Source organism: Chelmon rostratus, chromosome 6, assembly GCF_017976325.1.
Source record: "Chelmon rostratus isolate fCheRos1 chromosome 6, fCheRos1.pri, whole genome shotgun sequence".
Taxonomy (NCBI): domain Eukaryota; kingdom Metazoa; phylum Chordata; class Actinopteri; order Chaetodontiformes; family Chaetodontidae; genus Chelmon; species Chelmon rostratus.
Window position 1 is genome coordinate 614,373 of NC_055663.1, and position 11,772 is coordinate 626,144.

Sequence of the window (11,772 nt, forward strand, 5' to 3'; positions counted from 1 at the left end):
ATGCTCATCAGTCTTTGCTGAATGGTTGTCTCCACTAGCCTGGTAACATGTCTTTTCTACTTTGCTCACCCTAATGCTTTGCTTCGGTTTTGCCTTGTATGTTTTTCCAGTGACTAAATGTGTTTTCTGTTCTGCACTTGCAGGAACACAGCACACACTCTCAACAAATACAGCCAAAAACAGGAAAACTCAGCAAAACTAGACACAGGTCAGGAAATACAGTTTCTGCTGCTGTCTTCTGTGGTTACTTTCAGAGTGGACTGGGTCTAAAACTGGACTGGGTTGTTGTTTTTGTGTGGACCACTTTGTGGAGGCTGGAATGAATCTTGTGAGCAGATCTCCTTCTGTCTGCAGGTATTTTTTCAGTGGTGTCATGACCTTGGAAATCTGAAGGAAAAGCTGGGAAGCTAGTGCAGTCTCTTGTCTCTTTAGACCCTTTGAGAGTCCTGTAACTTTGGCATGCACTGCAGTTTTCAAGTTGCCTGGTCCTGACAAACTTTTTGTCTTAAGAACATCAATGCGCAAAGTCTGGTCCGGCTTTCTGAAGGACCTGGTGATCTTCTGCAAGGCTACATCTTGGGCCCAAAGCTCTGTCTGTTCATTAGTAGAAAAGCATCTTTGTTGAGGTTCTCAGCTTTCATACTCCTGCACATTCACCCTAAGAATCAGCCTTTGATAGGATGTCTGTAGGAATACAGAAATGTCATTAACAAGGCAGAAAAGGGACCCACTGGAAACAGCCTCTTGGTTCAGGTTTTGCACACGTACATAACACCAAACATGATGTTGGTTTGGGTCTTTGAGTGAAAGGAGTGTGAAGCAGCCTTTAAATCGCATGTTTAGTATATGAGCTGTCACATTGTTAATGCAGCAACTGATTTCCAAAAATTTGCATTATATCTGGCAAACATAGTCCAGTGGATGTTTCAGTCTTTATCAGAGCAGGAAGAGTTTCCTGAATCTTCTCGTTAACAACCTTTAAAGTGAAAGAGAATTTCCTTGGGGATGCAACATCCTGGGTTGTAGCAATTTGCACAGAAAACATCCAAGCCTAAGTGAGACTTGCCTCTGGCCCGTGAGGTGCATCTTTTTTACTGTTTATTCTTTTTGCACTCAGTGAGAAGTTCTTTCATGTGGAGTCCCTGTTACTTCAGAAGACAGAGAAACTCTGAAAAGTTTCCCTGATCTGTGCTGTATGCGCTGCCTCAGACTTCATCCCTCTGTTGGTATAATTCCTCTCTTGCCAGTGAATTTCACATTAACTACATGCTCCAACACCTGCTGTATCTTCTGTGCTAGATCTCAGAGGGCTGATATTGAGAGCCATGCAGCAGGTTGACAATCCCTGCTTTAGCGCTCTGATGCAAACTCCATGTGTCTATTGTGCATGCAAACAACATTTAAACTATTTAAGCAAGACAATGACTAAATGAATGAATGAAGCTGCTGTCTGCAGGAATCAAGTTGGCATATGTAAGATATAGTGTAGGATCAAAAGGCAGATCTGAGCTGCAGCTCAACAATTCATTACAAATACTGTGCATAAATAAAGTGATCACCCTTCTCAAAGCCAGTGATAAAAATATTAGAAATTAAGACAAGCACTAGAAAAATGAACCTTTGAGGAATCTAGACAAAGCAAATGTTTCCTGGATGACATATTACCCAGAATTTGGTTATATTGGCACCAACAATTTGATTTCCAGTTAATAAAAAACCTTCTCCACAGCTGAATCTATTCTACTGCATGGTCAGTGACTCGAGGAGGAGCAGGAATCAGACACTTGTCATCCTGACAGAAAACTAATAAACCAGAACACTCTGTGACAACAAAAGAACTGTGAGTGGTTACAAGAACTCGTATTTTATACCAGGCCAGCTCAACATGTTGATGCATACGTGGGCAGATTATGAGACAAGGAGGCCCTGGGCACAGACATCTAAATGGACCTCCACCTCCACCAACATAAGAACAAAACACCCGAATACATAGATACACATAGAACTACAAAACGATACAGCCCCATTGTTTGTAGTCATGTTGTCTCTTTGTAGTCATTGATTGACTTTTGATTAACATTTTGACGGTTATTTAAAACAGAGTCTCTTCAAATGGGGGCCTGGCCTGGTAGGGACGCTCAGTAATCCATCCATGTATATACTTTGTTTAAAGGGATAGTTCGGCATTTTACACATTAATCTGTATGGCATCAACATCTACAGTCTCGTGCTCTCACACTGACTTCGCCCCCAAAGTGTCCTCTGAGCCGAGATCTGGCCAGTTGTGGTCAGTGCGAAAGTAGTTCCGGTAGGTTTCCTAGGGCCAGATAAGGCACACGTTTTTCCTCTCAAAACAGCACTCATTCGAATCAGTGATTTATTTGCATAACAAAAGACGTCAACCACAAAACGTCACACCTCGTAATCGTTTGGGTCTAACTTTATCCCAATTGCGATCAATGCGCGCTGTCAGTGCTAACCGTTGTGTGCGAGCCAACTGATCTCTCGTCAGTGTTCGATGGTGTTTACAGAGTGCAGACGACGCAATGCAAACGAGCTAGTTTTAGAGCTAGGAGAAGGAGAGAGAGAAGAAGTCCACCGGCTATTCTTTATTTGGAAAAACGAGATAGAGACATGGTGCGCACTTGTGCCTATCCAGGCTGTACCAACAAAGATGAGAGTGGGTCTCCTCAAACATTCCACCGATTCCCTTAGACGAATGTAGCTTTGAGGAGACTTTGGCTACTTTCTCTGGGCTTGAACGTGGAGCTCACCCAACTACCGAAGATGAGAAAGCTTCGCGTGTGCAGTGACCACTTCAGCGAGGACGACTATCTTCCAGAAGGACAGACAAAGAGACGTATTTTGAAGAGCACTGCTGTACCTGCACCCCAGGTAAACAAAATTGTACCACATATTTTCTATAGCATCCGTGTATAGTCTTCTGGTGATGCACCGCGGGCTATGCGAGTGCAAGCACTGAGATATATTCTATCTCAGTGAGTGAAACATATTCATCTATCGGTGTCATGTCACCAATGATGTTTCACATACATAATATGTTGGCTACACTGTTATTACAATGGTCAGAAACTAATTACTACGTGGAATGTGCATGGTTTCTATGCGTGTACGAGAAGTCCATGACGGCGTTGGCTAGCATAATGAAGATAAAGCTACCCTTGTCAGATTCTAGACTGGAGAAATAACGGCAGCACCCAGCATATGTTTGAGCTAAAAATTCCACAGATTTTATTTTCAGATTGTCACATTTTAAAATTTGGTAGGCTACTAGAAGAATTTCTGACATTGGGACAAATGATGCACCCTGCCCGTGTAATTTGGAAATCCGTCCAAAAAAATGACATGAGAACTCGAAGCAGGCACTTTCTGAAATCAGACTGTAGTCTAGCTGCTAGACATTGCCTGCTAACAGATAATGTTTCTTGATTACTTATCTGAGTAAAAAGTAGACCAAGACCATTTTGAAAACTCTATATAACTGTTTTTTTTTTTCCCAGGAAATGTAAAAAATGTTATACAAATGAATTACATCTTAGTTTGCTTTTCTATTTTAGAGATACCTATTTGTAAGCTCATAAATAGCATTCGCACAGCATCACAGGACACACATTACCATATTGAGTTTCATATATAATGATCATACACCATCCTATCTTGTGTGTCCCCCCCCATTTCCTTTTTCCTAGGACAAGAGAGATATAATGTCTTCCATTCACGGCAGTCAAATCAGTGGGTTGCAAGAAGACTGTATGAGCCAACAACACAGGAGTTCCCGAAAGATTTGGTGGAGAAGGTCATCCAACGACGGCTTGACACCAATGTGAAGCTCGGAGACCCAGCTTTCCACATACATCCTCCAGTCATCATACCAGCCAACATTGCCCCAACACCAAAGCCAAACAAGGCTGAATTGGTTTCAGCACACAAATCACGCTTTCATGAGACACCTGCCACTGAGAAAGATGACTGAGACTGTATATACATATATTGTCATAGAAGTGTGTTTATTTACATTGTTTATTTACATTTGTGTCTTTACATTTGTTTTGTATTTTTAGAAAATTGCACGTCAAAAAGAAATTCACAGTAAAGCTTTTGATTTTTAAAATTCTAAAACAATTGCAGTGCATCATTTGACTCTTTGAAACCAGCATATTGTCCACTTGGTGATGGATATGTTCTTCTTATTAGCGCCACCACGCAGGAGGGAAGAACTCTTCTGTTGCCAGGACCAAGCGTCTGTCCTTTCAGAGCCCATTCCATTATGATGCGATAGGCGACCAGCCTGTACTGTCTGAAATGCAAACAGAAAATAAGTTTATGCACATTAGATATATGAAGTGTGTCAACATTGAGTAAACTGCATAGTTATTATGGTTGTATATAAACACATTTTGTTTAATTGACAACACAGCAGTTTGTCAGGAAGGTATCTTTATTTATGCACCAGCATTTCAGGCTACTGTGAAATAGGTATCCTTATGTGTTTTTATACATCTCAGAGAAAATGTCCTTTATGAGTACACTTTGGGCCACGGCGACATAACCCTTAGAGCTCTCTTGACATAATATGCATAAGGTAGGCCTTGCTTTATGATTGAAGGGCATTCATGAGTAGGCTGATATTGAGACACAGTGATGCTCAGAAGTAAATTTTGCTTCAAGTATGATGATGAAATGAACATAAATTACTTTAGGGATGCACTACATTATGTATTTATATTTATAAGTGCCACCCATGACATGGTATGTATAAAACTATAATTAGATTCATTCGATGTTGGATGTGATGACTGTAGGTCGCACTAGCCTACTGCATGGCTCAGACTAATACAATATAACGCCATAGAAGCAAGCAGCTTTGTAAAAAGTAGAAGTTTTCTTACTATTTTATTGACAACACCCATACTATCACGTTGTTACAACTACAATACCAAGCTGCTGGTGTTGTAATAACATTTGTAAGAGTACTTCTACTTTATACAACTCGGTGTAGGCTACAATTGAGCACTTGTAGGCCTACTGTAGGGTATAAGGCAATAGCATCAAAATAACAGCATGTAGACAAAAACTCACTCTGCAGACAACTGGCCATCGGGTCCAGCAGGTTTGGGGCGCTTTTTCCAGTTTATTTTCGGGATGTGGAAAAAAGTCTCGAGGACACCAGCATTCAGGATTGCAGGCAAGTCGTTGTTATTGGTGATGCAGACAGCTGCTGATGCGCCAGCCTCCTCGTCAATGGAAAGGTCCTGCATGCGAGGCATTACGAGGTCCCATTCATGGCAACAGTAGCACTCAACCTCGGTCTGCATAACTTCGCACTTGTTGCACGTACACCACCTTGTATCAGTCACTCGAGGTCTCGCAGCTGCGGCCCCGATTTCACGTTCCACATCTCTGCTCGCCATCTCTCTCTCTCTCTCTGCCCGTTCTACCTCCATCTGATAGAGTTCTGCATCCGTATATTCGGGTTCATACAGATATCCTTCTGGTTGTGTGCTGAAATCATATTCTTCGTCGCTGCTGTAGTCAGACATGGTGTAACTAGCTTTCCAAACGCTAAACTGTGAATGAAACACCTGGCTTAGCTACCTGTCACTTATAGTGGCTCCTGCGCGCATTGATCGCAATTGGGATAAAGTTAGACCCAAACGATTACGAGGTGTGACGTTTTGTGGTTGACGTCTTTTGTTATGCAAATAAATCACTGATTCGAATGAGTGCTGTTTTGAGAGGAAAAACGTGTGCCTTATCTGGCCCTAGGAAACCTACCGGAACTACTTTCGCACTGACCACAACTGGCCAGATCTCGGCTCAGAGGACACTTTGGGGGCGAAGTCAGTGTGAGAGCACGAGACTGTAGATGTTGATGCCATACAGATTAATGTGTAAAATGCCGAACTATCCCTTTAATAACAAGTCCAGTATACAGTATATTATTATTCTGTTATGTTGATCTATTTAATCATTGCTTATCAATTCTTACCAGATGGACATTGAGGACATGGATTATACTACGGTACTGGTTACAGAGGTTTCTGTCCATGCCTTGATGCTTTGTGTGGTGAAAACTCTCAGACTCTTTTTTGTGCTTGACACAGTCTAAGTAAAAGTGCAGTTTGGGTCAATAATGTAAACAAGGTGTGCAACTGAGAGTGGGAAGAATGTTTAATTACTTGTAGGCAGCAATTCTCAATGTGACCTTTATAAAGGCTGTGTTGGAGCTGACATGAGCTGCAGTTTTTTTTTTTTTTAACTTTTATTCACAGTCGAAAGAAAGTTAGAAGAAAAGCTTAATCTTTTCTCTGAGCTTTTTGCAATTTGCTTTCACCACACTGCCAAGGAATCAAGGAATTATCTCTTTTTGTTCTCTTATTTTTGTGTTGCTTTTCTTATTTATCTCTTCAGGGAAGACAGTAAAGTGCGTGCAATAATGGCTTCACGTACAGAACCAAGCAAAATATGACAATAACTCTGTATAATACGATAAGTAGCTTAGCTAACCACTTTGCTGACACACAACCTCTAAACTGGTCTCCCAAATCCTCAGCTTCAACTTCAGGGCTTCTTGTGTCAAATCAAATTCAGGCATTAACAGGCAGAGATTTGATATTAAAGCTCTGAGGTGATGCAAGATTGAGTTTGAAAAATTGTTGCAATTAGTGTCTGCAAAGTATATTTTCCAATTGGGGGCTTGTAATTCAGAACAGTGCCTAATTTAATACACTGAGGCTGCTTCAGTATTTGCCTAAATGATCTTTAACTTCACCCACACTTCACTGCATCAGACTGACAACAGCACCGGGTAAGCAACACAAGGGTTTGTGTTAATGTGGGCATGTTGAGGGTAAAATTAGAACATGAAATACGAAGTCTAGTTAGGTTTATTAAATACGACGATGCTACACAGTGGTTTCATTCACTATATGACACAATGCTACAAACTCCATGCTACAAGGCATTCTACGAGGAATGAGTGCTCACACACAGCCAACACAGTGTTGGCTGACAACTGCATGTGTGAGGTTGAGCCAAAGTCAAACAGAGAAGGAGTGACCCGACAAGAATTTGAAATGTGATCAATATGTGGACTCATTCAGAAAAGTCCTATTGTTACATCTGATTACAGAGAGGTTGACGAGTAATTGTATGGAGGGAGTTAAAGCTGAACCAATCAATATTTTTATATTGACTACGTGTAACAGGAAAGGGGTTAACTCTAGTAACAAACGCACAGTTCTCTTTATCTTTGCTGAGTAATTTAGCATCTTTGAGCTCATTGTTTTGTTTTTATGACCTTCAGCTTTATGCTTAGCTCAGTCTCACCTCTCTCATTAGCATTATTTCCTGTGCTACTGTCTGTTACCTGCCCAGTACCAATAGACAAATTCAGTGACTAGCTGTTGGACATAGTGGAGCAATTAGCAGATAAATGCACAAGCTAGTGCATTCCAAATGCTGCCAAACTAGCCATTTTTGGCTAGATTATGGATGGGTGGAGCCATGGATTAACTGTACTAGTCAAAAAAGAAATGACTTGTCTCAGTCTTGATCCAAGTGATTTAGTTGCATGCCACTGTATCATACCTAAAGAGTATCTGTGTTCATATTTCCTGAAGCTCAACAATGTAATAACAACTAATGTTTCTAAGATAAATTTCAAAAAGCAGGGTGCTAATCAGCCACCAATTCAAAGAGGCACTGCATGTACTTGAGTCAGAGTATGGAGATCTAGTTTGCCATTGTCAGTCATAGCAGTTGGCTGTGTGATTTGGCCTTCATGGTGGACATTAACAAGTTGCACTCAGAGCTGAACCTCAAGCTTCAAGCTCCAGCTTCTCAGCTCTTTTTCCACATGTGAAATCATTTCAAACTAATTAAAAGTTGCGGTAAGTGGAACTGCACAACGGTCACACTGTGCATTTTTGTTTTTGTGTTTTGTAATATGCTGCTGAGTGTGAAAACTGCTTCAGGTACTTGGTGAGAGGTTTCAGAATATAAAAGCAAACACAAGGAACTGAACATATTTGCTATGGCATTTAATGAACCAGTTGATGTACCTGAGAAGCTACAACATGAAATAATTAACATTTGCATATGCAATATGAGTGTAAAACAAATAAATGATAATATCCCTACAATATGCAATACATTTCAATAAAACAAATTAAAAAACACAAAGTGAACTGTGACCTCTAATAGAGAAGAAATTATTTATTTAATTTTAAAAATCACATAGCCTTAAGAAATATTACCCAGCAATCATAAACAATATAAACCTAATGGTAATGGTACACACAATGCTTTCAATCTCAACCCTGCTGTTTTTGAATTTGCTCGTTTGATTGAGGCTTGTTTCTAAATTACGGCTGCTGCTGAACGTTAGCATTAATTTTCTCCAAGGGAACCCAAAGTGTCCATGGAGTAATAAGAAATGATTAGACCTGGAGCAATGCACGAGGCAGAGGACAAAATGTTTGTGAGACACTGGCCCAGTCAACAAGGAGTTCAGCGGCTCCTGAAAAAAATAAATTACCTGAATCAGACCATGTCCACACAATGCGGATCATTCATTTAAGAAGTGTTGCAGTGTGAATGGGGAACATGGAGCGTTATGAAAATGCTGACATGTAATTGAAAACCTTCAGAGGTGTAAAGTGAGTAAGCCTTTACTCTGGTACATTTCAGAGAGGAATATTAAACTTTTTTGTTTATTACTAAGAACTGGTTGACGTGTGGAGACAACATGGCCTTTACACGGCGGTTTACTCCTATTTCAAACACAACCTTGATATTCAAATTCTCATTACTCACCTCTTAGCACTAGCATCACATTATTGGTGAGCCTAATTAATCTAACCTGTCTTAATTGCATTAAAATTTATGTATTCTTCATGAACATTTCAATTTGTCGTAGATGTGAAAGTGAGAGTAAAGTGAGGCAAAAGTCAAAGGATTTTTTAATGTTAGAGCAGCAAGTGTGTGCCTGTGTCAACTGAAGACACGCTGTGTGGAAAAAAGCCTAATGTTCATCTTTGCCCATATGCACAGAAAGCTTCAACATTTAAAATTATTGGCGTGATATAATATTTGGCGTGAGATTTAACCGGGTGAGACTATGTTGGCCTAAAATGTACAATTATTTTATATTACTAGATTTCATCATTGAGGTACATTTACATTCATGATTTTGCATTATACTGACCTAAAAACCTCTTGTTGGGACTCATGAGAAAGAAACCATAGTAACTCACTCCTGTCTGTGAGTGGAAAGGGGGAGATGCTGCTGCCAGAAGACCCACTGACCGAGAGAAAAATGACAATTTCATACAGTTGTGTGTATTTCTCAATAACATACCAGTGCAAGATACTGCTGTTGTGCTGTCTGTCTGTGTGCTCGGTGTCTAGAAATAAACTTTGGTACTGAAAAAGGAAATATGGTCACTGAAACACTTGCATTGGAAAAAGTATTGGCAGTGAAAAATTTCCCACTGAAACATGAAACACAAATATATATTTTTTTTCTTCGATGTTTTTTGATTTTGATGAGTTTTTCAATTCAATTTTTTTTCATTGCCACCATACCTGTCAACATTAGAATTTGAAAAAAAAATTCCATTGCCCCGTAAGCCTCCTCTAATTTGGTGAGATACTTGCACAAACTTTTAGCTTTTTTGGCAGGTACCCCATCCCTCTCTCGTTCATCCTTCTTCTTTTTCCTCTTAATTTATCGTAGGGTGCTGTTTGAGTGAATGACTTCTTGTCACAAGATGTTACAGCTCATGTTTTACAAACTGCCACCTGCTGTACTGAAGGGGAATGTAGCAAACACCATCAAATTGGTGGTCATGTCTCCGGTCAGTGTTGCAGCTAACCTTCCAGCAGACCAGGATAACGTCAGTTAACTTTAACCCGTCCTGGTTCTATGTGGAAAAGCAACGGCACAGTGAAAGAGACTTAACATACTCGTGGTTTGGGAGTTTGAGGTGGACTAATACATGGCAAAGCTGTGTGCTAGGTGTGTGGTCATGGCAGAGGCTTCAGAGCGGACCTCTGGTCCAGAAGACTTATGTTTCCTCATCAGTATGCAGGTAAAACCCCAAAACAAATGACAGCATAAAAAAGGAAAAAAAGACAGACATGAAGAAAGAAATCTGAAGATTATCAGTGAAAAACACATCAAAATAAAAAAACCCATCAAAATATAATACTTAAAAAAACAAAAAACAAATATTTGTGGTTTATTTTTCAGTGGAATTTATCTCAGTGCCAATAGCTGTTTCACTGTCAGCACAACATTTTCCAATACAGTGTTTTGTTGTTTAATTTTGTAAGGCCAAATTTTGTTTTCAATGCCAAATTTTACTGCTACTGTCCGAGCCCCATACATGAGAAGACAGACGCATGGCAGGAGGATGTATGAAGAGTGACACAGTCAGTGCATGAGAGTTGGCAGCCAAGTCTGAACCTTAATGCTGATGCTTGGATAAATGATGGCTTACAGTGTTTCATAAGAGAGTGCAGAAAGGTTGAGTATAGGTGAACAAGCACTAAATTGGAGGTACATGTTATTCCCATGAGGTTACTCCTCTTGACACTCTTCCACTCTCTGATGGTTTAAGTTCTCTCGGACCATATGTACTGTCTGTTGTGGAAAGCAATAAATCGTTGTGTCTCCTCATCTGCTTGGCAGACCTGTGATGTTCTGCAGGGTTCAATGCTTGGTCCTGTTCTTTTCTGCCTGTACGTGCATCAGTTTAAGGGTATTCATTGTCACTGTTTTGCCGCAAGACCCAGCTATACTTTTTTTTCAACTTGGATGTCTTCAAGACTACTTATCAGGGATCAGACATCAGAAAACTTCCTCCAACTTAACCCTGACAGAAGAGTCCTCATCATAGGTGTATTAGTCCATTATGGCTCATGGACAAACGGACTCAAAAAACCCAGGAGTTTTCTTTGACCAACATATGAACTCTGAGTGCCACATAAAGGTTTTTATATTGTTATTTCCTGTTTTAACTTTCTATTTTTTCTTCAATGTTTGCATGGTACAGTACATTGTACCTGGAGAATGTTATTTAACTGACTATCATTTCATGGTTGTATTATCAGGCAAGCCAACACCTTCCCTTCATTCTTCCACTGTCATTACTTATTTAGTGTGTCAGTATACAGTCACACAGGGCAGGTGTTGTCACTGACATATATTTTCTGCGTGTTCTGTGTTTCTGTTGTCAGACAACTGTGCCCATGTAAAATAGTGAATTCATTGAGCGTTGCAGTGAAAAAGCAGCAGCAGGAATTACAGCCTTGAGCAAATGTCACATCAGCAACAGGAAGAAACCCTGTGTCCTTGTCCATATGCACGACATAAGGGTTAAAAAGGGTTATTTTTTATGTGATTTATTAGAGAAGAATAACTGCTGTCTAACCTTCAGTGGCTTTAATTGTCTAACCTTAAACCTGCTTTAGGTGCCACAGAGCAGTGATTCATACAATATGAACCTGTAAGGTGGGCATCATTACGCTTTCTAAAAAATATATTTTGGCAACATAAAGTAGTTGCATGAATGCATAGTTGCACATGGTATGGATGTACCATTAGATATGTAAGCCTATGACAATAACTTTGTTTAGATTCGTGAAACACAAAGTAAGACACTATCCTACACTTTATGTCCAATGCCATCCATCAGTGCCACAAGAGGAAATTGTTTTTTTATTAAGTGTAAGCAACCAATTCCA

General features: G+C 40.0%; 1 protein-coding gene across 1 annotated transcript; it reads right to left on the reverse strand.

Moving 5' to 3' along the window:
• Positions 1-4,095: 4,095 nt before the first annotated feature.
• Positions 4,096-5,608, reverse strand: LOC121608446. Its single transcript, XM_041939728.1, has 2 exons — positions 5,101-5,608; positions 4,096-4,318 (listed from the first exon to the last, which is right to left on the reverse strand). The coding sequence occupies exons 1-2, from the start codon at positions 5,559-5,561 to the stop codon at positions 4,135-4,137; spliced, it is 645 nt and encodes a 214-aa protein (XP_041795662.1). The 5' UTR covers positions 5,562-5,608; the 3' UTR covers positions 4,096-4,134.
• Between the last annotated feature and the right edge of the window lie 6,164 nt (positions 5,609-11,772).